This window comes from Poecilia latipinna, unplaced genomic scaffold, assembly GCF_001443285.1.
Source record: "Poecilia latipinna isolate Pla-1442-1.1 unplaced genomic scaffold, P_latipinna-1.0 Scaffold385, whole genome shotgun sequence".
Classification (NCBI taxonomy): Eukaryota; Metazoa; Chordata; class Actinopteri; order Cyprinodontiformes; family Poeciliidae; genus Poecilia; species Poecilia latipinna.
Genome location: NW_015113001.1, coordinates 249,628 through 277,014, shown reverse-complemented (window position 1 = coordinate 277,014; position 27,387 = coordinate 249,628). Strand labels below are relative to the sequence as shown.

The window sequence follows — 27,387 nt, the reverse complement described above, 5'->3', positions numbered from 1 at the left end:
AACGTGTTTTACTGGAGTCCCGCAGCTCTGCGGCAGCTCGAACATCATTTCCCCAGAAAGCTGAATAAAGCTCCTGTTGGCTCCTTGTGGCGCTTAAAAAGCTGCTTTTGTTGTTCTTTGTGAGCAGGAGGTGTTGGTTTCATGAGAAGCGGCTTCAGAGTGACTTCACTTCCCAATTTTAGAGGGCGAGAGAGAGAGCGAGAAAAAAACGAGCCGTCATCCGGTTAGAGCGCGCAGCAGAAACTGAGTGCAATGGTTTGCGCCACAGAGGTAATGCAAGGCTGCATGAAGTGAACTGAGGTCAGAGGCTGAATTGGCTCCAAGTTTCTCCTCAAACCGACTAAATGCCAGAGGGCTGGAGGCTGCTGCCGCTGCTGCCGACATGGACTGCTCCATAAAGGTAAGAGGCGCCGCTGGAGCCGCTGGAGGCGGCGGGCGGGCGGCCGCAGCAGACTGCGCAGTGAGAGAGGCTCCCCACTCTTTCCTTCTGCTACAAAATTTCCTCTTCCTTCCCGTTCGTGGTTGTATGTCGGCTCTATAATAACACAACTAACCGCTGCATCTTTACACTCAGATAAAAACACTAATTGGTGGCCGGCTGCGCGCGTAAAAAGCGGAATCTGCACAAGTTTGCGCGTTTTTTTCTCTCTCTTTCTGTCTTTTGAGTTCTGCGTGTTCACCGTCCACGGAGCCACTTTCAGAGACACGGAGCGTGAATCTCACTCAGCTTTTTTTAAGTATTATTTTGTTTTTGAACTTAACGGAAAATGGGCCCCTGAAGGGCCGCGGGAGTTGCCAGATGCGCGCAGAGCAGGTGTCCCTGAAGGCGTCATGGACCGAACCGGAGCGGGGGGGTCCGCTCCCAGAAGCTAACTGGTATTTCTCAGCTCGTACCTGTCGGGTCCACCTGTCCTCCTGCGCTGCTGGTCCAACATTTACTTTTTCATCTCTTTTAAACTCAAAGCTGCTTATTGCGCAATAAGGAGAAAAAGTCAAAATGTAAAAATTCATCTTAAATGTGTCAGTTTGAGTTTCAGCTAAAATATTCACATCAGAACTGGAATTATGTTTTTATTTCACTTTTCAGATAAATTAAATGTAAACTGTTTAGATTTTCAAACTAAATTACTAATTTATTTATTTATTTTAATTTGGAGATGATTTTATCGGGGTGAAATAAAATCCTTTTTAATATTTTCATGTAAAACCAGAAAAAAAAGTTTCTTTACAAAAACAATCCCTCAGATTGAGGAACTAATATTTCGCCCATTTCGTGTTTTTTTTTCCGACAAACTAAAAGGTTCTGACCCATTTCTGGGTTCGGTTTGATTTAAGCAGCGTGTGATTTAACTTCATTTCATCTGAACTTGTTCCTACTTTCTGCTGTTTTGAATCCGCTGCTCTGGCTCCGGGAATGTTTGCTGATTATTATTTTCCAGATGATTATTCTCCGGAGCAGATTGTGTTTGCGGGTTTATTTTAAGAAGAATTTATGGCTGCAAACGGGAGCGCTTGTCAGGTGTCGTTATCTGAACTCTGCAGGCTTCCTGTCTCAAACCTCAGACTTTCCGCACACATTTCCGCACCCTGGACCCGAGAACACACACATACACACACATACACACAAACAGTTTTAAAAAAATCAGAAAGGCAACAAAGGCCGCGCAGAAAGAGTCGGTGGACGAACCGAACCGGGCCGCAGAGAAAAGCCCGCAGAAAGCCGCGCTGCCGCTCAGGCCTTTTGCACACTCAGCTCGCTGCGACTTTTACTTCTGCTTTTTGCGCCATGCAGGGCTGCGCCTTTACACAACCCCATCTGAGGCCTCTCCTGCCTCCATTTGCTGAATAAATTCAGCTTCATATTTACAACAGGAACAAATTAGTTCAAACATTTTCAATCTACATTTAAAAATCCGGAGCTGCGAACCAGGAAATCAAACTTTCAGCATCTAGAAAAAAAATCTCCAAATAATTTTTCTTAAATTAAAACCAAACCTTCAGTTGATCTAAAACATTTTCACGTCGTTGTGTCTGAAAAAAGCTGCACCAGAAATGGGTTTTTTTTTTTTTTTTTTTTTTTTTTTTTCGTTTTTTTTAGTAGATCTTGGTGTGAAAAGTAAAAGACTCGATGGCCTAAAACTGTGTCACAAACTGATGGATATGAATGCGGTTTTTATGCAAGAAGAAAAACTGAACCGCAAGCTGAGCTCCAGGCGGAGGAAGTCCTTCCTTCTTTACTTTAACCTCCAGAGCTGCTGCTGTTATTTCTGTGGCTTTTTACACAGAAGACGTTTCGAAACTCAGGCAATTATTTATTTACAAAAAATAAATCAGAGGTAACAGTACAAATAACACTTTCTATTATTATTATTATTATTATTATTATTATTATTATTATTATTATTATTATTATTATTATTATTATTATTATTATCTGCTGTCTTGCCATAAATATTTTAAGTTTAAAAACGTTAAATTGTTATTTTCTGTCTTTTCTGACATTTTTTAAAATACATTTTATAGTAAAATTCGTACAAAATTGTATAGATTAAATTATCCAAAACTCAATTTAAAGTGGTTTATCGTAATAAAAATGTCCAAAATAAGGAAACTATATGATTTTAAATAAACTGGAACATAAATGAAAACTAAAAGTACCCTGACTACAAAGAGAAACTTTAGAAAATGTTTTTAAAAATAAAAAAACTAAAAAATTTCCAGGAATATAATACATTTTGCGGTGGGGTTTTAAATCTCTTAGATGTGTTGTTGCTTCTTTCTGCTTCTCAATCCTAAAATGTTTCTGAGCCTGAAGATCATGAAGAAACGCTGCAGATCTGCTGATCTGCGCCGTTATTCTGGTGAAGCAGTCAGACATCTGCAGCCGCTGGTATCACGTTCAGAGCTGCTGCTGCTGCTTTGGGCGACATGCATGGTGCAACCCGCAGCGCTGCCGACAGCTCAGCCATGTTGTCTCACAGCCTTGTTGACTCGGTGTTTGTGCTGCAGCAGGTGAAAAGTGTCGATCTGCAGCGCTGCGCGTTCAGGCGCAGAACATTTTTAGGACATCAGCTTCTGCCTCAACAGGGTCATGTTGTTTTTTATAAAGTTGTTTTGTGTCACCGAGCAACAGCCTGAAACACATTGAACAGGAAGTCAGTTGTGGCATCGGCGGTCAGGCCACAGTTTGGTATATTTGTATCAGTGTGCAGAGAGACGCAGAGACGCAGATGATGGCGCAGATGAAGGCGCAGATGAAGGCGCAGGCCTGATTCCTCCTTCACTCTGCAGAGCAAAACGGCACAAATCCATAAAGTCCTGTTAAAAGAAGGAAACTCCTCAGGGTTCACTGCTCTGCTCAGTCTGGAGTCACAAGTGAGTTTTTATCCCGCCTTCAGGCCAAAGTTTCACTTCTGCACAGAGTGAAGAGGCTGCAGGCAGAGAAAGCCTGACTGATCAGCAGAAAGAGAAACAGATCCATGTTCCACAGCGGTCAGCTGGAAACTGACGCTCCGGCCTGCTTTGGTCAGTCAGTTTTAGAGGAAAAATACTTTTAAGAGTTTTTGTACTTTTACCTTTACTTGAGTTACTTTATTAAGTTTAATTAGAGTTGAGTAAAATGTCTGGCTCCTCTACAGTAACTTCACTGAAGGAAGAACAAACCTGCAGGTTTTGTTAAAGTTTTACAAACTTTATATTAAAGGAAATTTGGATTTTTTTTATTTTTTTTTTTTTTTTGGTCTTTTGCCTAATTCTGACTTTATAAATATGTCATCTCTATGAATTATTTTCATCTCCATCATCATTTAAAATCTCCATATAACTTTACATTTTGGTCCATCTGATGATGTAATTTGTAAATATTAAATAACTGATGTTTCCATCAGTTATTCAGTTACTTGTGTTGCTTTTTTACCAAATATGTTTTTAACTCTTCAGTCGTTTCTTGTTCTGTTGAAGTTTTGCTTCTCTTGAGTAAAATGTGTGTGTTCTACACACATCTTCACCTGGAGCAGCAGCTGATATTTATTCACCTGTAACAGAAACATTAATTAGTAAACCTGATCCGTGGTTAACTTGGGCAGTGAAACTTTCAAGGTTAGTTTTTTGTTTTTTTTCAAAGATGAAAGTTTAGCAGAAATTCACTGACTGATTCTCGCTCTTTGAACTTTCCCTCCGTTTGTCACGTTACAGCGAGAAATTTCTCTGTTTGCTGGAGAACCAGCAGCAGGTCAGGTAACCATGGCAACCCTGGAGGAGCTGCAGAGTTGCACCGTTATGGATATTAGGCCAGAAGTTTGGTTTGAAACCAAACCTCAACACGGCACATCCAATTAAACCGACCCTCCTCATGATGCAACATGGTGGTGGCAGCATCATGCTGTGGGACAGCTCAGTCCTGGAGGAAAACCAGAGCATTCTGCCAGAATTACAGAATGGCCTAGTCAAAGTCCAGACCTAAACACCACTGAGGATCTGAGGAGAGACGTTGAGCACTCCATCCAGTCTGCCTGAGGTTCTGAAACAAAGATCGGACCAGGCGGTTCTGTAAACTGTCCACTCAGGGGAGCACGCCACACTTTTCAGATTCTTTTCTTGAACTGTGAAGCCCAGGAATCATTTTCCTTCTACTCCACTTTGTGCTCGTCTGATAAACTCACTGAAGAAATTAGGAAAAAGTTCATGCGGTTTGAAAACTTTAAAAACTTTGAGATGTTTTTATTTTAATCAAAACATCAGAAAAAGTTTGATCAACCTGAAACATCCGGACATGGAAAAACTTTAAAAGTAAAAGTTTAGATGGTTTGGAGATTAAATTGTTTACAGATTTTTTTTTACTTTGTTAAGTTTAAAAAATGTTTTAATATTAAATATGATATAAAAGATGCTCTAGTTTGCAGTTTGTTGAATTATTGTGTAAAAATTACACATGGTAGCGTTCTGATGCAACGATGAGCCGAAAAATCCAAGAAGCAACTCGTTGAATAATCTGGTGCAGTGAATCACAGAGATCCAGCTCAGCCTAGGCTGTGTGTGTGTGTGTGTGTGTGTGTGTGTGTGTGTGTGGGTGGGGGGGCTTTGGGTTCAACAGCATCGACTGAACACCAGGGTTCAGCCTCTGTAGACTTTTACCTGAGCAGCTCTGGGTCTCTGTTTAATGGATCTTCAGGTTCTAGAAGCTGAAGTTCTGCTGGTCTCATGAACCCGCCCATGCTGGTTCTGCTGCTTCTGAACAAAGAAGTTATTTTTCAGGCCTCACTGAGCTCCGATATGTTGATAAAGAAACGTGAAACATGTTATCAGGCCTCTGCAGGATGTTTGAGGCCTGCAGCAGGTGCTGCCTCGGTCAACCTGCAGGGGGCGGAGCCTCACAAAGCGAGGTAATGCGTCATCAACTCATCTGAAGCTAAAGCTGAAGCTAAAGCTGAATCTGAACATGAAGCTTGCTGCAGAGCCAGGAGCAGCAGGCTGTAGCGGTGTGTGTGATCACACACACTGCAGCGCTGCGGAGCCGCCTGAACGGCTGGTGCCAGGCAGTAAGATGTGGTTTCCAGCGTTCAGGCAGCAACTGAGCTAAAAACACAACAACACAAGGAGAGAACAATGCGATGGCGGCACTTCAAAAGGCCTGAGCTCTCCTTTCTGTCCAATGAGCCCCCCCCATCTTTTTTCAGAGTTGTTTTGCAGCTTTAAAATGACCCACATTCGTACATTGTGCCCCCTCCCCTCCATTTCCTCTCCCTTGGCCTGTGCCAAAAGGTTCCTGTGCACATGGCGGCCCGGCTTCCTGCAGGCCACTGAAAAAGCTCAGCGCTGACGTACGAGGCCTGAAGACAATGCTGGGCTCCTCTAAACAAACACGCATCGCCCCCCACACCCCTCCCCCCTCCCCCTGCCTCCATCGCCTCCATCTGAGGAGCAGAGAAGAAGAACGGGCCGCTGGATGGAAGTGCCATCTCAGGGCGGTTTGTGGAGGAACACAGGAAGACGGAGTTAAATCTGAATTAGACTCCGCCCTGAGCCTCCCCCTCCCCCCAGCAGCCCCCGATCCTAACGACTAAATAAAAGTGTGGTTAAGGTTACTGATGTCATGTGAGATTAGAAAACCTGCTGGCTGCTTTCACACTATTTCTGAGCACCAAGCTTCTCACATTGCTGCTCAGAGTTTTTCTTAGATGCTTGAAAAGCTCCAGCAGTTCAGCCAGACGCAGCAGAATCTGCTTCATTCTGCAGAGGAAACCAAGCCGACAGGTTCAACACCGTCCAACTCAGACTGGATCTAAAATGAACATAAAGCCTCTGACGGTTTCCTGTCAGGTCTTCCAAATCTGCACAAAGTAACACGAACCATCTGAAGGCAGGTCCAAAGTCCAAATCAGTCCAACAGAATCCAGATTAATCCCCGTAATCTCAGTTAATCTGACAGTGGTGTGTCTGGACTGGGAGGAAGCCGGAGAACCCAGAACCTTTTTTTCTGCATTTGTCTGAAGAAACTGTAAATTTACTGACAGTTAAGCTCAGCCTGTCAGGAAAGACAAGAAGTTCCTGTGGTTCTGGTGCAGCAACTGGACCAGTCAGAACCAGAACCTCCGTCTGGATCTCCAGACAGCGGCTCAGTTCAGGTCAGGACGTGAAAGCTGACCCACCTGGTCCGGGTTGGCGCTGATCAGAACCACAGAGTCACTCTGGTTGAAAGAAACTTCAACTGTTTTTAAATATTCATTCAAGGAGAAGAAAAGATAAAGTCTAAAAACAGCCGATTTAATTATCAAAATCAATCTTCAAGTTTTATTTATTCAGAAAAGTCTGACTTACATCACTTCCTGTAACCTGCCAGAGATAGTTTCCATGGCGATAACAGTACAAGCTTTCAAAACACAACAGTTGTCCTCAGAAAAACAGACAGAAAACGGTTTTATGCTTCGAGTTATTTTTCATTTCATGCAGGAAACCGAAAACTTTTCCTGAGCCTCATCAGGAAAACCTCTGATAGTTTCCCAGAGTTCATGACCTTTCTGAGGTTTTGGTCAATTTCAAATATACTGAGAAACAGAATTGGAATAAAAATGGCGTCCATTTTGAAATCAAAGATGGCGGACCTCCAATAAGACCTAACATGTTGAATTGAAAACATTCATTTCAATTTCATGAATGGTAATTTATGAGCCACACAAGATGGTATGAAAATGTTACTTAGCAGAGTTTGGACCTGGAGGTCTGGTGAGAGGATCCAGTTGTCTGGATCCTGGTTCAGATTCTTCTGTGGCAGGCGATGAAGTGATGAAGTAACGGATCGAACAGCTGAGATGAAAGCTGACAGCATGTTCCAAACACCGACACCCTGCAACACACACTTCCTTTACCAAAACACACTTTTAAAGTCAATGTTTTTATTAGAAGTCACGGTCTAGTCCAAGTTTCTGCTAAACACCCAAACTTCATTTTCACTTCATTTTCTGATAAACTTGTTCATCAGCTGAAGCCGTACCGTAATGTTTATTAATCAACATTTTAGAATATTTGTATATTAAAAGGAAATTCTGACTCCTGAAAATAAAAAAGCTAAATAAATACAGATGAGCTGCTCCTGGAGGCTAACGCTAACGAAAACCTTTATGAAATTCAGAACAATACACCGAAATGCATTTCAATTTAAAATGTATTTGTTAAAAACTTAGTATACCAGATTTAGATGAATCTTGAAAAAATAAATTGCTTCAATTTTAAAATTTTATCCAAATTACCAGAGAAAATATGATGATCTCAAACTAAATGGCTGTACAGTGAAAACCTCCTTAACGTCACCTTCAAACCTGTTCTGGAAAAACTGAGCTTCATGGATCGTGACCGTCTGGTTCTGTGTGGCAGGAAGCGCTTTCTGTGGTGAGTGAAGATCAGCCCATATTCGAGCCGAACTTCTCCGCGGCGCCAGCCATGCACATGAAGAGCGAGATGACGTCACCTGGCTTCAGCCAGGCCTCCAAGCCGAGCCCCGAGCCCGCCGAGTCGGAGTGGGTGGGCTCAGCGGCGCAGAACCCCGGCAAGAGATCCGAGCACGTCAACGGGACCAGGTGAGCCAGGCCAGGGCCGCGCAGAGGGGCGGCGGCGGGGGGGCGGGTTCCCGGATGGGCTGGCTGCCGGTGTGGACACCCGGGTTTTTCCAGACACAAATTCTTTGTTTACTGTTCAGGATCCAAACGGACCGCTCCGATTGTTTCTTTGTTCTGTTTTTAACCCGAACTGCAGGAATACACATTATGGCCGTCAGAGGAAGCAATTACTGACAAGCAGCTGCTGGAGCGACGTCTGAGTGTAATTTACTAATAAAAACGGGATACATTTAATACTAAACTGGCATGTTTAATAGTTAATGGCTGTAAATCAAATCTCGGGAACTGTTTTCATACTAATTTGAATAAATCGTCTCTGGTTTAATCTCTACTGAATTGTTCTTCATGATCCCGTTTGGCTCCAATGTTTCTGTCTGCAGCTCTAAGCAGCTGCTTTTACTGCAACAGGACATCAAACTAACATCAAGTAAAAAACTGACTCAGCTTTCATATCGCAACTTTCGGACAGAAAGTTCATGTCTCCGCGCTTCACTGGAAGCAAATTAACGATAACTGATCGATAAAGATTATTTTCACTAGAACACGACTAAAACTAAGGATGTGAGGTTTTTACCTGTCGGCAAAGGAAAGAATAAAACATCTGCGGTGGTGAATGTTGGTGGTAAAAAATAAAAACTTGTTTATGTGGTTGAAGTCATTTTCTGTCGTGGTCACCTGCTCAGTGGAAACGTTTCGTTCAGATAGAAGCTAATTTTATCTCCTGTCACCAACAGATAAAACACTGCAAGAGGAAATGCACTAATATTGCAAAATCTTCTCTGCAGCCAGAGATTAGCAGCCGCAGTTTTTCCCCCTCCGGGTTTAATGAGCTTCAGTTGCGCCGCCTCAGTTCAGATAAAACACCTGAAATCTGCAGTGATGAAGGGAACCGGGTTTGTGTTTCAGCCGCGGGTCTCCGGTGGACTGCAGCGTCACCAAACGGTCCCGCCACATGAGCAGCGACGGGGCGCCGCTGCCGTACCAGGCGTCCTACCCGGAGCCGCGGGTCAGCCCGCAGACCGCCACCCCGCCCAGCAGCAACCCCACCGAGGAGAAGAGGGTCATCGTCCCGGCAGGTGAGGCCCAACCGCTGGCGAACTGAATCACTGATCCTCCTCCTCCCGCAGGCTGCTGCAGGTTGCAGGCTGCTGCAGGTTGCAATGGGCTGCTGCAGGTTGCAATGGGCTGCTGCAGGCTGCAGGCTGCTGCAGGTTGCAGGCTGCTGCAGGTTGCAATGGGCTGCTGCAGGTTGCAGGCTGCTGCAGGTTGCAATGGGCTGCTGCAGGCTGCTGCAACATTTAGCGGCTCAACCTGCTGCAGCGTGACGTCACGGGGTCGAGCCGTTTCAGGCGCAGATATTATTTTTAATCTTCCCAGCTTCACTTTTCTGCTCTGTAAAGAAATAAATATAAATAACCTGCATCTGATGCTTCTTAATAAATCATAAAACTAAAGTTTTATGAAAGTCACAAGTACAGCGGTCACATACATTTTGCTGGACGATAAATCGTCCCAGCAGTTATTGAGATAAACGATAATATTGATGTTGTGAGACCATTTTCAACTAATATTATGGTGGCGTAATAAAGCAAGAACACATCATCAAACATCAATAAACCTTTAATACGGGGGCAGCAAGACATTTTAAATATCCAAAATGAAAAGGCAAAACAACAGAAACAATAAATCAAATTAATTATTTAGTGACTGTAAAAAAACAAAAAAACAACTGACCTTCAAAATAAAAGTCTTTGTTGAGAATGAACATTTCTATCATCTAGTTTTCAGACAAAGAGAAAAAAAGGATAAATCATGTAAATGGAAATTAATGAGTTTGTTTCAATTTGTCATGTGATTAATTGATTTCTTCATTGATTCCTGATTATTGTGATCAAGTTTTCCTGACAGTAAAACTTTGTTCTGGTTGCCTTTATGTCCCACTTAAATGTTTAGAATAATCAAACTAATTTTAACAAACAAAAAAGTATTTTTTAAATTATTATGCGACTCGTCGGTCCAAAAATGTTCGGCCCCTGAGGCTAAAAGTTTTCAGGCCCTGAGGCTAAAAGTTTTCAGCCCCTGAGGCTAACCGCTGCTGATGAGCGCAGTGCCGCTGTGGAGGAGCGTCGGCCCACTCTGCTTTACCAGAGCCCATTTTCTCTGTCTGACTGTTGAATCGTGACCTCTGACCTTAACTGTGTCAGAGAGGCTCTAGATGTCCTTCTTGGACTGGTTCTGGTGGGTCGGCCTCAGAAGGTTCTCCGTCCATGTGTAACGGTTCTAACTGGACTCCCAGAACCTGACGAAGCTCTAACCGACGTCTGTGACTCCATTTCTCACTTGCTACTTTTTTAGATCTTTTGACCTGCTTCGTGTTGTCAGACGGGTCCCGGCCTGTCGCGGTCCGGATGAAAAACAAACAAATGGGATAAAAATGAGATCTGGATGTCAGAGGGTTTACCTGGTTAAACACAGGAAATAAAAACCTAAAAAAGCTCAAACAGGAGAAATCTGAGAGGATTTGTTTCCCACAAAACATCCACGGCCAGTTTCTTCATTTGTTTTTGCATTTTGTTGTAAATCTCTTTAGTTGTGATGAAATTGAATCTTACACAACTTCTGCTTCTGATGACATCACAACAGGCTCAGGTCACATGATCTAAACGTCTGACTGCCTCCATCTTTACTCTTCACTGGTTTAAAATCACATTTGTACTTTATTATTATGCATTTTCTTAACACCTGAAACTCACAGAGTTTCTATTTTTTTCCTTTAAATAAATAATATGTAAAAAGTAAGATATAAATGAAAGGATGAAATACGTTTTTACTTCTGCCTACCTCCTTTAAAATTAATTTTGAATTTTGAAACAAACTAAAACTAAGAGTCAAACATCAGGAGTTACAGCAGGACGCTGCCTGGTGTGATGTCAGCAGCCAGAAAACGTTCAATCCAGAATTTTAATCTTGTTTCTGTATTTTAGTGAAAACCTGTTGTGGAAATCCTCACTTCCTTAAACGTATCAGTTTTTGTTATTGTGGTCCAGTTGTTAAAATGAAAAACACCACCAGCTTGTAGCTTTAACAGCAGACATTAAACTATAAAATTAGATTAAAAAAAAAAACACAAATATGGAGAAAAGTTGGGAAAAAGAATTCTGGAAGTTTTCAGATACATTTCCAGTTTTCTTTGTAGGAATGTCTGATTTATTCCAGGTTTTAAACATCGTTTAGCTTCGCTCTGCGGGTCGCGCTGCCCTGCCGCAGTCAGACTGAGTCACCAGCCGCGTTTCTCTGCTCCATAATGGCCGGATGTTGCGTCAGGCGGCATGTGTGGAGCGAAACAATCAGCTGCCCAGGGCGTGGCGCCCCTCACGCTGCCGTCCAGCTCCACCGGCCGTTCACATGACGGCCGCATTGTTCGCTTCTGGAAAGCCGCGTCCTGAATCACACTGGAAACATTCCACTGGCCCAGTCAAAGTTTTACTGGCAGAAAAACTCCAACATTCCTCATGATAATCCACAGGAGATTTAATGAGTCAACATGCAGACAACAGTCATCATTCATTCATACTAAATTTTAATACTTTTTCAGTTAAGTGAAAAAGTATTCACACCCTCAGACAGATTTCTTCTATTTTTGCTTTTTGGTCACTAAAATGCTGAAGGTGACCTAAATAAATAAAAAAGCTGATTATTAAATGATGTAATAAGGAAAAAGCTCCAAACCAATCAGGCTGTATGTGAAAAGTAAGTGCACCCTAAACCCAACCACTCATATGGAATATTTTACCCCTTTAATCAGTAAAACTAAACTGATTTACAAAAATTTGAGTTGATCACAGTTAATGATTTACCAGAAGGAGGAATTAGTTTCAAGGTTTCCGTTTCTCTGAATAGAAATTAATCCGTTTATTCAGGTTACCTTTGATATTAAAATTAGTTTGATAATCTGAAATATTGGGATACATTTTTTATCCAATTTTTATTTTTACAAATATTTTGTGACTAAAATTGTTTTTTTGAACTTGTCAATGTGTTTTATAAGGAATCAAGACAGAATTATAAAGTTAATGTGCATAAAAAAAATAAAATTAGGAAAATATCAGAAATTGTGCTTTTACAAGTTAAATGTGTTTATATCTGTATTAAATAATCAAATTGATCTCGATCCTTTTTCCATTTAAACCAGTTTGATGTTGGATCAGGATTCTGACTCAGTAAAGAAATGAAAAGTTTTCTGTCGACTTTGGCAGATGTAAAGTCCCACAGCATGATGCTGCCACCACCATGTTTCCCATAGTGTTCTTAGATTTGAAAACGAGTTACTTTGAATCTATAAATATTCTTTCCACCATAAAACCATGCAGATCTTTCATTGTTTTAATATTTATCTCTGTGGATCGTGACGCTGAGCTCTGATGGGTCCCTGAATCACTTCCTCTTCCACCCGGGAACCCGCCTGAACAACCGGACCTTCAGTTGAACCGATGATCCTGCAGATGTTTAGAAATGACTCCAAACAGTTTTCACAACTTGCAGCCATTTGAGATTCTCCTTCCTGGACTTTTCCCGTTATCATCGGTCAGAACTCAGTGCAGCTTGTTCAGCTGAAATCCTTAAATGTGACGCTACTGAATCTGTAGCACTGGCTGCATTTACAGGTGAACCATTCATTTTACTAGAGATAAAGACTAGATGTTGCCTTCTATTCATGCATATGTTTAGTGTTTGAACTGATAAAATACTGCAGGTCTAAGCGTGTTAGGGCAGTTTCAGGTATTTTTGTTTTCACTGCTTGGTTGTCTTCAGCTCGTTCTTATAATCAGCATCAGAATCACAAGCATCAAGTTTCCGTTGTTATTCAGCACTTTCATGCTGCTGCTGCTCAGCTTCTCTGCATGACTCCATCTTTTGTTTCACTTTACTGATGTTAACGCGTCTCAAAATACAAATACATGTGCATCATGAATTAGCATGTTCCGCTTGCACCTTATTTGATTTTAGTAGAAAACCTCTGCTGGAGTAACTGTTTCTATTCAGTACTTTATGATCATCCAGATTCTCTCCAGAGTTCATGCAGCTCCTCCTCCTCCTGCTCTGCAGATCCTGAGGTTTGGACCCAGGACCACGTGCGGCAGTGGTTGGACTGGGCCATTAAAGAGTATGTCCTGGAAGAGGTGGACGTCTCGCTCTTCCAGGCACTGGACGGCAAGGCGCTGTGCAAGATGACCAAAGACGACATGATGCGGCTGACGTCGGCCTACAACGCAGACATCCTGCTCTCTCACCTCAATTACCTCCGGCAGAGTAAGACCGCCCCACTCCCACAGTTCTGCTCTGGTTCACTTCATTACTCAGAGATCAAGCTGAAGACGAGTCGAGTTTTTATTAAAGCATTCTTCAGGTGGAGATCAGCCACTTTTTTTTAAGTGAATTAGAATAAATTTTAACCTTTAATTCAGCAGAAAAACAAAGATTTTTCTTGCACATCATAAAACATTTAGTTTAACTAGTTTGATAAGTGGTAGAAATCAAACCGAACATTCACACATACCGCGGTGTGAAGATGTTTGCAGCAGAATGTTTTCAGGTGCATGAAGCTGTGAACTGCTGCACTGGAAACGATGTTTGTGGTCGTCGACTCCTCAGCCTGGTAAACATGCAGGTTCATCATGAATGTGACTTTTGCTGCATGACCCTGTCATGTTGCCATTGATGCAGCTGATCGAGCTTCTGCAAATCACTGCAACAGTCACACTTAAGCTGCTTTTCAAGAAGTAACTCCAGCTGAGGCTGCAGAGCCGTCTGCAAACCAGCAGCTCATTTCTGGATTCAGATGTTTGGAGCAGGAAAAACTTCAGTTTTCTTCTTCATGTGTCGCCTCAGGTAGCCCCACGTTCTCTTACGCCACAACGCCCACCAACAACACGCCTCCACCACAGCCTCCACAGCCCAGGCTGCAAGTGAAAGCAGGTGAGATTTCCACTTTCATCACACAAAAATCAGAATGCAGCCTTACATATTAGCTTCTGAGGAACTGCAAAGGCCAGACACGATTCTAAAAGAGTTCAAACGGTTTGACATCATTTACCTAAAAAAAACTGGTCAATTTTAGGAGTTCAAGCAAATCTTGCTTCAGTTGCTTGATGAATGTCCCTCAGGGACGTGTGTTTGGGCCCCAGTTATTCAGCCTCTACAGTATTTATGTTTAACATTGTTTACATTCATGCATGTTGACAGAAAGAAACTGTGGAAAATCAGTTTGGTCTTTCAAAATGAGAATTTTTCTACTTCTCTTTTCTGACAGTTTGGGACAGAAAACCAGCAGATATTCACTGAGGTTCGCTGCTGGCCTCTGATTTTAAGCATCTTTATGTCACTTTGAGCTCATACCTTAATTTAAAGAACACCAAGAACATTTTTTTTAACAACCTGTTTGGGGCAGAACCAGAACCAGAACCAGATTCATCAGCCAGGATTCTTCTGACCGTTACTGGCTTCCAGGTTTCTCTAAGATCTGAAGTTCATATTTTTATTTTCTTTTAAACAGTCAAAATTATTGATGTGAACTTTGTTTTAATTCAACACTTAAATCTAAAAAACATCAAGAAAAAATTTGTCCTGCATAAGTTTTTGGTCAATTATGATTTTCCATAACAGTTTGAAAACTGTCTTCACTTTAATACATTTTATTTAGTCTTTTCTTTTGGAAATTCGGCTCATTTTCTGATATCTAAACGGTTTAGATGGACTCTAAACCTCTGAAGCAAAATCTGGTTTAATGATGAGTTACAGAGTCTAATCCTCCGTAGTCGACTAGTTGTGGTGATTTGCAGGTTTTGTTTCTTCTCTGATGTTCACAGATCAAAACTGTGACGCTTAGTGAGAAAAAGAAGCAGGAAATGGAGGAACTGAATAATTAAAGCTCCTGGAGTCAAACATGTGGTGGTGAAAGTCGGGCTCAGGCGGTTTGGACATTCACAGAAGACAAATATTGGAGGTTAATTAATGACGAAGCTGGCAGGGAGGAAGAAGGCGGAGACCACAGAATGGTTCCTGATGCACAGACTGAGGTTAGCAGAGGGTTCGGTTGGGGTGAGATGGAGGAAGATGGTCTGTGGTCAGCTTCAGCCAAACACTGATTCAGTGTTTTAACATTCTGGAGAACATTTACCTGGCAGGTATGGAGGAAAACTTCACAGAGCAGCTTCAGCTGAACGCGCACCGTCGGCGCCGAGTTTCACACGTTTGAGCAGAATGAGTAACATCCTGGAAACGTTCGGCTCAGTTAAATACGACTCACAGGCCACAGAGATTAACATCTTCATTTAAACAGCGTTAAAGAGTTAATGGACGATGTGGATGTTCTGCAGGATGAGCTGCAGTTCGTCTCCATGTCAGGCCCGTCTATCTGCTGGATGGATTAGAAGAACTTCCCCTCAAGGGAAAGAAGTCACTTCGAACTTTGCACAATTCAAATTCATGCAAAAGATCTTTCTGCATTTCACAACTGCCACCATTTCCTGTGAGTCACGCGGTCTGGTGTGAAATAAAACTCAGAGAAAAGCTGTAAGGAACTTTCTTGATTGATTTAGGGATCTAAGAATAACGTGTTGAGTTTCAGAAACACGTTAACATGGTATCGAAGGGCTGAAGGCCTTCTTTGTACGGCACAAACTCCTGTTGACAAAAACTGTGACGAGTCCAAAACTCAACAGCCAGTTTCAGACAGGAAACAGCTGCGCCGTGACAGGAAATGGGGGGTATGGGTCCTGCTCCTGGGACACAATCCATTTCATCTGCTGGCGGCCCGAAACAAAAGCAGGCTCACCCAAGAAGAGAGTCTGTGTCATCTTCAGAGCTCGGCTCTTATCGGGTCGGTCTCCGGTTGCTTCCTTCCCCAGCAGAGCCGGCTCCACTTCAAACACGTTTGGCACCATCGTCCAGTTGATCCATTTCTCCCCCTTTGTGTTTCTGCAGAAAGCAGTTTTGATGAGATCAGCCGCAGGAACAGCTGGCCGACCAACACCATGACGCCCACGGTGCCCAAAGGTAGGCAGCGAGGCCGGCCGTGTGACTGTTCACTCACGCATGAACACAGAGCCACGTTTGCATAAAAATGTTTCGCAGCGGATGATCAAACGGCCTCATATGTAATACATCCACCTTCTGGTTTCCAGGTTCTCCAATCGAGCACCAACACAACAGCAGGGTGACGGATCCAACGCCCAGAATCATCCAAGGTACAAACAGGTTCTGCCTTCACTAAAGCCACAGTGGCTTTGATGGAAACTCGATGCTTTGGAAACAAGGAGACAAAGTTAGAGACAGGTTGGGCCGGTCTGATGTGAGATAGTTCTCCTTGATTTCAGAAGATCCTAAAAAACCAACTTGGTGAGAGTCGGTCAGGGTGTGCAGGTTGAAACCAGGCAGCAAAAGCTGCGTTTCCATTACAGATCTGTGCAACATTGTGTCAATGTTAAGCTATGTTGGGCAAAAAAAAAAAAAAAGCATTGCAACTGTGGCGATTCCATTAAATAAATTAAAGTGACAGGCGAATAAGTTTGTTCATGATAAGTCATTAGACGTCCTGCACCGCGCCAGCAGCAACATCTGGCTGTTGACCAGGAGACTCGTGATGCAAAAACAGTGTTTCCATTGCAGTTTTGCAAAATCAATTTTATATGGCAAAAAAACAAAAATGGTAGCCAGTTTCCCTGATTTCATCAGATCCAGAATGAGAACTTTGTGAAACCTGAAGGAATAATTAACGTCCACATGTTTAAAATACTGTTGCTTTGTTTTCTGCAGACCCGTATCAGACGTTAGGGCCGATCAGCAGCCGGCTGGCCAATCCAGGTAAGGCTCCCAAAGCAGCAAACAGAAAACACCCACATGGAACAAATGAGGCCTTTACACTGTCTGCTTTGGCAAAATCATTTCAAAAATTAAAACAACCAGAAAAGGGCTGGCAGAGTTCACGCCAGGACCAAGGATCCGGCTGAATAGTCAAACCTCCAATCCATCACGTTCTCCTCGACCTTTGACCTTATTCTAGGAGAAAATTTACAATCCACAGGAGTTCGACTGCTTCTGCTTTCAGTCAGAGCATGATCTCCTTCAAAGTTTGATCCATGAAGGATGGTCTGCCGTTTCCTCAGAGGGTCTAGGAAGCATTGAAGCTCATTTCCTCCACATGTAAAGAAGCCGTCCAGCTCTTATCGAGGCCGTTTAGACACTTCCAGGTCATTTCACTCCTTCACAAACCTTGGACTATTCAGCCGGACTCGAAACCCGGCGTCCATCTCACCAAAGTGACCGTTTGCCCTTCTGTTTCCTCACAGAAGGCCAAGTCCTGAGCTCATCCAAGAACCGAACAGGCAAACAAAGTCCGTACAAGCTGCCTGACCCCAGCGCTCACAGGCCTGTGGGTAGGTTTCTGCCCCAGCTTCCTGCTCCTCCTCCAAGCCTCACAGTGAAAAGGTCACATTTGGTGAAATGAATAACCTCTGACCTGATAGAGCCGTCAGAGGTGGCTGCTTGTGTGCTTAAGATGGAGAAAGAATAAACCTGTATGGCGGCTTAATAGGGCCATTGTAGATGTAAGGAGTAGATTTTCACCAAAAGCTCAGAAATTTTTAGATCTCAGAAATTTTCTAGAAAAACAAGCAAATTCCTTGAGCTCTAAAAGTCGACAACGTGAGAGAACCACCGAGAAAATCAATTCTGAGCTTGAAAACTTAGAAATTTGGAGAGATCTGAAAATTTCTAGGAAAAAAAAAACTTAAGTTGAACATTTTCCAGAAAAAACCCTCATATTTAGAGAGTAGTCTCAGAAATTTTCCAACAGATTTTCCAAGTTCGTAAAGTCAAAATGTTTTGACATTTGAACATTTTTGTTCTCGCACATTTTTGACTTGGAGCTCAGAAATGTGAGTTTTTTGGCAAAGGTTTGCTGTTCAGTGGTCCGAACCGCCGTCGTCCCGCCGTGGCCTAACGCTCCGTGTCTCCCGCCAGGCTCCGGTCAGATCCAGCTGTGGCAGTTCCTGCTGGAGCTGCTGTCCGACAGCAACAACGCCGCCATCATCACCTGGGAGGGCACCAACGGCGAGTTCAAGATGACCGACCCGGACGAGGTGGCCAAGCGCTGGGGCGAGCGCAAGAGCAAGCCCAACATGAACTACGACAAGCTGAGCCGCGCCCTGCGCTACTACTACGACAAGAACATCATGACCAAGGTTCACGGCAAGCGCTACGCATACAAGTTCGACTTCCAGGGAATCTCGCAGGCGCACCAGAACCACGGGGCGGACGGCGGCATCGTCAAGTACCAGACTGAGATGTCTTACGTCCAGCAGTACCACAGCCACCAGCCCAAAATGAACTTCATGGGCGGACATCCCGCTCCCATGTCCGTCTCCCCCGGGAACTTTTTTGGCTCCCCATCGCCGTACTGGAACTCGGCCAACAGCCCCATCTACCCCGGGTCGGCCATGACCCGACACCCGGCCGCTCACTCCCACCTCAGCTCGTACTACTGATGACGGGACGATCCGGAGGGGAACCCGAGTGCTGAACCTGAGCTGACCCGTCTCAACCAGAACCAGAAGGCAACATGACGCTACGGTCCATGAGGCATTATCACACTTCCCCGCTCAGAACCAGAACCAGGGGTTGGACTCAGACTACGGACGGCACAGTGTATGCATTCAGTTAACATTTCCATTCAGTTTGTAAGTAGTTTTGTTTGATAGCGCCTGTTATTAGCCGTTTTATGATTGTTCTATTCAGTTAAAAAAAAAAAAGTTGTCACATTTAAGGATGACTTTTTGTAAAACAATCTGTACAGAATCTTTTTCATGAAACAATAAAACATTTATGCATTATCTGTAGCTGAAACAAGCCTTTGGTTTCTTTTGTTAGAATATTAACATCTTTTAATTTATCTGCTAAAGAAAAACTTCAGGGAAACTAAAAGTACTGATCAGTTCAGCTTTAGCTCATTCTCATTTCTATCTAAAATACTTTTCCTACTTTCTGGACAACTTGACATTCAAACTGTGAGCATTTAAATGTTCATAGTAAAAGAAAAATTAAAAAACAAAAAGCTCAAAGTTACAGAGCGATGTTTCTGCATGAAAAAATATCTATAAATAAAACCCAACAGAACCACAATCTGCATCCTTTACTCCGTTATCAGACACATTTTAAGTTCTTGCTGCAAAATAAAACGAGCATCAAATTTCCAGATTCTTTGCATTCTTCTACACGGTCATAAATATTTCCAAACATTCATTCATCCTACCTACAGGAGCCTTAAGCAGAGGAGACGTCACACTGTGTGGCAGAGAGCAGCAGGTCCAGCTCTGCAGTAAGACGGATTTCACCGACATCCAAAATGATTCCAGCTGACATTTTAAACTGTGTTTAGCATCTTAGCCTTTAGCATAATTAGCATGCAGAGTTTTTAAGTTCGTAACCCAACAGACTTTCTCTTCTTCTCTAGAAGTTTAAAATTCCACTAAATTTCTGAACACTTGATTTTTCCTCTTCAGTAACAACTTCCACCTGTTGGTGCATTGGCGTGGTGAGTTCACTGACCTGGAACAGATTATTTAGCCTCTATCCGATCAGAAACTTTTCAGGACGCAGTTCCCACCGAAGACAAGCAGAAAAAAAGTTAAATAAATAAAATCTTTGTGGTTTTACTTCCTGGTCAGAAACAAACACTGATTTCACTCAAATATTTGTTTTATTTGCCATGTTTTGCAAATGCAACAATAACTTAAGTCAAATAAAACAGAAGTTTAAGTTCACCAAATTTCTCAGTCAAAAATCAAAGATGTCGTCAAAGTTTGGAGTTCAGAGACGTTCTCCTCGCCCTCCACCAGGGAGGCGCCCTTCACCCACCTCCTCTTCCTCCTCTTCAGCCTGCAGCTTCTCGGTCCTCCCCGTTATTCCTGGGATTCCTCTGGCCGCCGTCGTGTTGCTCTCCTTGTTCAGAGGTTTGGATTTCATTTTAGGATCTGTGGTCCACGACGTGCTGCTGACGACTTCAGTCTCTGAATATAAAATATATATTTAACCTTTCAGTCAGATGCATCATTGATCACAAAACAGCTGCGTTGCTAAAGTAGGAAAAAGAAAAATATCTGCATGTAGAGGAAGTTTATTTACAAGAGCTAATCAGAACCAGTTTGTTTCTGTGGAATAAACCAGAATATGACATCAGCGATGACCAGCACTGAGCTTAACCCTGTCGATAGAGGAGCTCATGTCTTTGGGAACTTTGAACTGAACTGTTTTTAGGTAAACATGGAGGGAACCGGCTCCACGCCGATTCATTCAGGTCTACGCTTCGATTTTCATCTGAAGAAACCAAACAGCACACTGTGCTGCTCCTCTCTCCCAAGACTATTAAAATATTAACCAACAACCTCAGAACAGAACCACTGCTGGAAATCAGAGTTGGACCGGAACCAAAGCGACAGAAAACCTTCTGCTGGAGGAAAACTTTCATCATGTTCACTAAAACAGCTTTATGTTTGTTTTAGATCATTAAAAACTGGATAGTTCACAACAGACCTGCGGATCCATCCGGGCTGCAGCTGGAATCGCAGCAGTCGCACACAGAGTTGGACCCGAACAGCTCCACCCACCTGCAGAACGACCAGAACCACGGGTCCATTCATCGAAATGAGATGAATCATTATTTATTTCTGTGGAAAATAATCCACCAACCTTCTGGTTCTGGTGTCATAGTTGCAGGACTTTGCCATCGGTGTCGGTTCTGAAGCGCTCACCAACATCCTGCAGTGCATGTAGAGCTGCAGCACAGGAGAAAAACGCATTTTTATTTCACCTCTAAAAGCTGCAGCAGCTTATTTAACACGAAGATATTTAGATATTTCTGCTGACCCGACCCGTCACTCCCTTAAAGACGAAGGCGTCAACAGAAAACCTGACAGCGTCGTTTCTGTGTGGGATGAATCTGGAGCGGCTGTTCTTACTCTCAGCCATACATCTGCACCGTCAGGAGAGGGGAGAACCTGTCAGCATGGGCTCATTTAGAAACCTGAAAACAAACGCCGCTGAGGTTTACCCAAAGTTAGTTATGACTGGAAACTGAGGCGTGGAGGTGGGGGACTCCTCTGGAGTGGCGTAGCAGGAGAGGACGTAGAGTCGCTCATCTCTGGACAAAGACTGAGCCTCAGCTGCGAAGAACACCGGCTCACCGAGGAGAAAGTGATCCGACCCGGAAAGCTTGTTCCACTGGGCTGGAGGCCGGGTCAAACACACCGCAGGGAAATCCATGGTTTTAGCATTTAGGGAGGAAATAAAGAGCTTATTTAATGATTTTTGACATTCAATTTGAAATATAATTATTAACTTCTTGTCTGAAGTTGTGAAATATGTTGAGATAAAGTCAACAGATGGACTGTGAGTGAATAAAATTAAGAGTTCTGTTAATTATTCCAATTTAGAAAGAGAAAGTCAGGAGAGAAGAAAAGCAGTAGAATGGAGATCCAATAGCCTGGCACCGCCAGCAGGAACTTAAAAGCTCTCTGTGTTTATCTCAGCTGTCTGTAGTTCAAACACAAAGGAGCAACTTTGACTGAAGAAAACAAACTGTCTTTCATCCTAAAGGAAACTGGAGTCAGAAGGATCGTTACCGTTTCTTGGAGTCAGAACAAATTTAGCCACTTTCTTCAATTTTTTCAGGAACTTCCGCATCTGCACCTTTGGAGAGTATCCAACTTTATACGAATAAACAAACCTAAACAGTTAAAGAAAAAAAAAAAACCCAACATGATTTCAGCTCCGTGATAAAAGGCCGAGTTCTTCCCGTTTTAATCCGACCTGTTAAAATAACAAGCCACCGGCACGCTGAACGGCGCCGTTCGTCTGATTGGTCCTTTTGGCTTCGGAGGGTCGTAATGCAGCATGTTGAAGAAAACCATCCGATTATTGATCATCTGTAAGTGAAGCAGAGAAGTTTTGATCTGAACTGCTGGACTTGAACTTTTGTATCTAAAGCTGAGAGACTGGATTTCTTCCTCTAGAAATTAAAACAGCAGACAGCTGTAATTACCTAAATTAAAAACATGTTTTCTCCATACATTTTACTTCTGAAGAGTTTGACTAATTTTCTGTGCAGCTTTTTAAAACACAAATAATGATCATTTAAATATTTTTGACAATCTGAACAGGAATATTTGCACCATTTCAGTTTTATGTCCAAACATTTGAAAAAGTTTAAAAACTTTGAAACAATAAAAACCACAGATTAATCGATCAGATTAGAAATGAGCTGATTTTACTGGATCTGTTCAGTCACAATGTTCAGCTAGAAGCTTCAACCAGCAGCTTGAGTCGTCTCCAGTTTACTAAAGCACATATAATATTTCTCTTAAGATTTTATGTGTTTTATAAAGAAAATAATATTGTAATTCCTTCATTTTCATGTCGATCAAAGCTGCCACATCGAACATGCAGTTTTTCCTGCTTTGTGTGTTTTTTTTTCTGGTCAAACTGGAATTAACAGGTCAGACCTTAAAGGGAAGGAGATTCCTGATTCTATCAGATTTAAATCACGCTGTGGTTGATTTTTGAAGCATCCCTGCTGCGTTTCAGACTCACGGTACGCTGGGTTCCGCACATGCGCAGATCATATTCGAAGTAGAGGCGATCCTCAGTGGACCTGCTGACCCCGCAGGTCCCCAGCTTTAGGTGAGAGCCCGGTTCCCCGGAGCCCAGGACGCTCCGCTCCACCTGCAGCTGCATCCGGTTGCGCTCACAGGAAATCCACACGGCGGCCCCCGACACGCTGGGCGGGCCGCCGGCGCGGGGCCACACCGGCAGCAGCAGCTCCCGGACCGGCCGCGGCAAGCCGCCCTGCCCGCTGCCTCTGGCCGGGGAGAAGAAGTCCTTCCGGACCAGCGGCAGGTCCGAGTCCAGGTACATGGGCAGGCTGAGGTGGCTGTGCTGCAGCAGGGTGGCTGTCTGGGCCCGGGGCTGCAGCGAGGCGGTTCGGTTCGGGCTCTGGACCGTCTGGCGGGCGCAGAGCAGCAGGAGCAGCAGCAGGACCATGATGAGAAGAACTGAGGCTGCGGCTCTGCCGCCTCTCATGATGTCACAGTCCAATTAGGAACACCTGCAGGTGAAAGGACGGCAGGTGGCGCCACTCACTGGCAGCGTCAGGTAATGCAGCAAACCGATAATCCAAACTAACAGAGATTATCTTTAAATGTAGATTCAGAAGAAATTTTCAGACAAAATTCTTTTCTATGTTCTTCTGAGGTCTGCAGTTAAATCTGTTATGTAAAAGTACATTAATGATAAACTCCTTCACTGCATAATAACACTGTTTATGTTCATTTAATATATGAACTTTAGACAAAAAGAAAAAAAAACAGTTTAAGTAAATGTACTTATTTATGCATTTTAATATTCATGTAGTGTGTTTTTAACTGTTTTTGAATTTTGGTAAAAATTACAACAGTTTTAACTATTTTCTTCTTAATCTATAAACACAAAGCAGAGAAAGTTCAGACTTGACCAAAATAATGCAATAAAATCCTAAACATTGTTGACGGAATGAGTCCGATATTTTTCTGCAGTTTTTTTTTTTTTTGCTCTATTTTATTTGCTGCTGTCTGTTTGTGCAACATAATATAAAAAGTTTTTGAGACTTTTCAGACTAATTCTGTAATATTTGACCTAACCTCGTGTCGGTGCTGCCCTCTGGGGTTGAAGTGTTGCTACTGCAGCTGAATGGTCCTGTTGGTTCTAAAGGTCCAGCTTGATTAGTTACACTTTCAGTAAAAAGTCCAGTTTGGTGCCGAACTCCACATAAAGTGAAAGAATTTATCAAAGTCCAACTGAAATGTGCAACTTCTCTTTGATTTACTTTTATTTATGGGTTTTTCTGAGATTATTTCATGTTATTTTGAATTTGATCCACAAACCTGGACACAAAAAGTAACTCATAATTGTTGCATGAATGTTGGAGCCAAGCCTTTTTTCTGGGACATTTAAACATCATGGTAACATTCCAGCATCCATCCAGCCTCAGACTCTAAATCATTTATCATAAGCATATAATCACATTTCAGGCACAAGATGATCTTTCATCAAATGAGTTTTAATATTTTGGCTCCAAGGAGGATTTCTGTTTCCTCCGGTTCAGATTCCCTGCTTGACTTTGTGTTGCTCATAAATCTGAATAAAATACCAAAACAGGAAAATCTCAGTTGGTTGGAATCATTTATGAAGTTTCTGCTGTTAGAATCCGGCCTTTTAATTCAGAGAGTATTTTTAGTTTCACTTAAACTTTCATGTCCTTCTGTTCACCAAGCGGAGCCCAGAGCCAGCAGGGGCAGCAGGGCCGTCCAGAGCGGGGGCCCGGCGGGGCGGCCGGCCGCGTTGCACAGGTGTGTGTTGCAGCATTCGTTGATGAAGGTGAAGTTGAGACCCAGAGCGAACTTTTCCCCAGTGACTCCGCACAGCGCAGGCAGGACGCAGCTCTTCTCGTACAGCACCACCCGCAGGTCACCTGCAGAACCACCGGGTCCATTAACTCGGGTTCCATTTGCTTTCACCCACCCAGCAACCCGAGGGGAGCTCACCTTTCTGCCCCACGGCCCGACTGGACAGGCACACCTGCCCCGGCGGACACTTCAGAGGGAACCGGATGCAGTCCAGAGGAGAGATGGCCGGAAACACGCAGGTGTAGCAGAACAGGGAGACTGGAGGACAGCAGGCTGCATTGTTCATGCTTTTAATGATGATATGACATAAAGTAACACAGTGTCATAAAAAGCAACAATAATCAGATTATTTTCCAGTTAGCAGCTGAAGCATCTTATTTCCAGCTTCGTTCCCTTTATGAGAATTTCTGCCTGATTCTCCACACTGAGATCCTGCTGACTGCTCAGAACCGCTCTGCAGAACGTCACTCTAAATAATAAACCATCTGTTTATTGTTGCTCAGTCCTGTAGGAATATAAAACAATAAGAAATGCATGTTTATATCTAAATGATCCCATTTGTATTTATGGACTGAACAAAAACTGAAGGGAAACAACCAGATCGATTAAAAATCAGAGATTTAATCCAGTTGTTTTCATCATCACTGACCCCATCATGCTAATTATGTTATATTGGCAGATTTCTATGAGCCTGCACACAAACAGATCAGTTGTTGGTATTATTCTCACCCACAGCTGGAGGGAAGCACAGGAGCAGCAGAAGGTGGGGCATCATGGATGGTTTCTGGAGCGGAGGGAGGATGAAAACCTTTCCTGGGGTTCGGTTCAGTCCAGTTCCTGTAGTTTGGTTCCTGGGGTTCGGTTCCTGGGGTCCAGTTCGGTCCGGTCCTGTTCGGTCCGGTTCAGTTCCTGCGGTTCGGTTCCGACAGGCTGCCAGTTGTCTGCATGCTGAAGGCGCTGGAGCAGCTCAGCTCGTCCACCCGGCTGCAGGTTCTGACCGTTGGACTCAACTGGTTCCTCCTGATGTTCTGATGATCACTCACTGAAGCCCCACCCCCACCTGCTGCTGATTTCATTAGTGTCCTGGGTTGATCTGTGCAGCTGCAGAGGAAATATTCTCCTGCTCAGCGTTAAAACAAGCAGCCAGTTCAGATCAGCTGGTTCTGTCGGTCACTTTCTGTGTGACGAAGATCTACGTTAGCAGGCAGCCTTAAAGACACGGCGGCCTAATTAAATCAGGACTCTTCTGGTAATGAAGGACGTTGAGTCGTGGAGGAGGAAATCAAGTGACCTGCAGTCTCATGACTGGAAGCCTGAAACTGAAGCTGACTGAGAAATGATTCTGCTTTTGGTTCATGAAGAGGAAAAACACAAATAAATGTTTAATAAATATTAGCTTTATTATCTAAGGATAATTAATCAACCTGTTCTGATCTGATCTGTGTGTCTCAAGCTGAGCGGTTCAGCTGCAGAGAGGAGGTTCACAAAGCCGAAACCAGAACAAGCTGGGTCACAGTACAGAACCCTGCAGAACCCGGCAGAGAACCTGGAGGCGTTTAGACGCCAGGAGGAAGATTTAACTGCTGCTGACCTTTCACAGGAACTTTAGATAAAATCCCTTAATATATTATTAATATATCAAAGCTTTTATCTCCCAGTGAAGCCAGAAAATGAAGCAGCAGAACATCCTGGGCTCTACCAGCAACCAGAACCACGTTTACAGGACAAACATCTGCACTGATTCTCATTTTCTGATTTATTTTCACTCAGAGAATCACTAAACGTCTCAAACATCTTAACTAAAACTAAACTAAAAACCTGAGCTGAAAAGAAAATCCTCCAAACTGCATGTTCTGTCAGAACCTTGTGGTTCTGCAGTGTTTTCTACAAATCTATTTATTTATTGGTATCATCAGTGTACATTTATTTAGACATTTATTGGTAGGCCTTGCTGTCTGTCCGTCGATGCTACCGTCTAAAACTTCTACCCTGATGTTTACAAACAGAAAACTACAGCAGGCTGTGTTAACGTTAATTATTATCGTCTCATAATAATTAACGTCATTCTTTGAGTGACGAGACTGAAGTGGAAGCTTATAGGAGTTATGCTTAGCATTGGAACAATTTATACACGACAAAAACACAAAATATCACTTCCTTCATCAGAATCCATTTAAAATGAAAAACTATCGCAGATGTTTGCACTAATCCTTTCATGACAATATCTTACCTTTATAAGACATTTTCCATACAGACGTCTACATGACAGACTATCAAATGTGTGTCCACCGAACTGAGCAGGTCACTGAAATGATAGGATATGATTAATATACACCAATATTACACGGCTTCAATATCTCACATAATATCACTACCAACATCTATTTAGCACACAAGTAACTAATCTGTTGTTTTACAGGTTTCTTTATTAAGGACCACTGTTGTGTTGACAGACAAGATATGAGAGCAACAATCAGCATCTCCATTAATTAACAGCCGTTACTCTGAATTCTCTTTGACCTGTTTCAACGTAAATATTTACAACCTGACAAGCAAATTATTCCACCTTAGCGTGTGAAGCAAACGGGCAACTGATGGGACGACACAACCGGTTCACAACTCCTCAGCCAGTTCAAAGCCTCAACTATAAACCTTTAGCTTAATCTGTCTTTACTGTCACTGGTGTAGAAAAATCCCCATTAAAACAACAACCCAAAGCCTGGTGGGGGGGAAGCAAAGCCTGGTGGCCCGCCAGGCTGATAAAACACTGGGAGAAACTCTGA

At 43.1% G+C, this 27,387-nt stretch overlaps 3 protein-coding genes and 1 long non-coding RNA gene across 10 annotated transcripts; 1 reads left to right on the top strand and 3 right to left on the bottom strand.

The window, feature by feature from the left end:
- The first annotated feature begins 207 nt into the window (after nucleotides 1–207).
- Nucleotides 208–19,013, top strand: fli1rs (Fli-1 proto-oncogene, ETS transcription factor-related sequence). 3 transcript variants are annotated; one of them, XM_015036916.1, is made up of 10 exons: nucleotides 208–400; nucleotides 7,870–8,072; nucleotides 9,018–9,187; nucleotides 13,218–13,421; nucleotides 14,001–14,087; nucleotides 16,095–16,166; nucleotides 16,295–16,357; nucleotides 16,926–16,973; nucleotides 17,459–17,545; nucleotides 18,132–19,013. In XM_015036916.1, exons 1-10 carry the CDS (start codon nucleotides 383–385, stop codon nucleotides 18,653–18,655), a joined length of 1,476 nt encoding a protein of 491 aa, XP_014892402.1. In that variant the 5' UTR covers nucleotides 208–382; the 3' UTR covers nucleotides 18,656–19,013. The 3 variants fall into 3 exon arrangements, with proteins under 3 accessions (XP_014892402.1, XP_014892404.1, XP_014892403.1); XM_015036917.1 differs by lacking the exon at nucleotides 208–400 and adding an exon at nucleotides 588–876; XM_015036918.1 differs by lacking the exon at nucleotides 17,459–17,545.
- LOC106950218 (uncharacterized) lies at nucleotides 6,746–7,890 on the bottom strand. The gene is made up of 2 exons (XR_001425566.1): nucleotides 7,807–7,890; nucleotides 6,746–7,342 (listed from the first exon to the last, which is right to left on the bottom strand). It is a non-coding gene; the product is annotated as an uncharacterized LOC106950218 (long non-coding RNA).
- An 834-nt stretch (nucleotides 19,014–19,847) lies between the features above and the next one.
- On the bottom strand, nucleotides 19,848–23,496 carry LOC106950216 (zona pellucida sperm-binding protein 3-like). The gene is made up of 8 exons (XM_015036915.1): nucleotides 22,755–23,496; nucleotides 21,975–22,090; nucleotides 21,788–21,891; nucleotides 21,217–21,391; nucleotides 21,033–21,138; nucleotides 20,856–20,941; nucleotides 20,700–20,773; nucleotides 19,848–20,176 (listed from the first exon to the last, which is right to left on the bottom strand). The coding sequence occupies exons 1-8, from the start codon at nucleotides 23,241–23,243 to the stop codon at nucleotides 19,977–19,979; spliced, it is 1,350 nt and encodes a 449-aa protein (XP_014892401.1). The 5' UTR covers nucleotides 23,244–23,496; the 3' UTR covers nucleotides 19,848–19,976.
- A 749-nt stretch (nucleotides 23,497–24,245) lies between these two features.
- On the bottom strand, nucleotides 24,246–25,792 carry LOC106950202 (prostate stem cell antigen-like). Of its 5 annotated transcripts, none has more exons than XM_015036890.1 (4): nucleotides 25,495–25,792; nucleotides 25,334–25,422; nucleotides 24,743–24,877; nucleotides 24,246–24,669 (listed from the first exon to the last, which is right to left on the bottom strand). In XM_015036890.1, the coding sequence occupies exons 2-4, from the start codon at nucleotides 25,377–25,379 to the stop codon at nucleotides 24,464–24,466; spliced, it is 387 nt and encodes a 128-aa protein (XP_014892376.1). In that variant the 5' UTR covers nucleotides 25,380–25,422; nucleotides 25,495–25,792; the 3' UTR covers nucleotides 24,246–24,463. The 5 variants fall into 5 exon arrangements, with proteins under 5 accessions (XP_014892376.1, XP_014892377.1, XP_014892380.1 ...); XM_015036891.1 differs by having other exon boundaries at nucleotides 25,334–25,429; nucleotides 25,502–25,792; XM_015036894.1 differs by having other exon boundaries at nucleotides 24,743–24,891; nucleotides 25,334–25,792.
- Nucleotides 25,793–27,387: the final 1,595 nt, after the last annotated feature.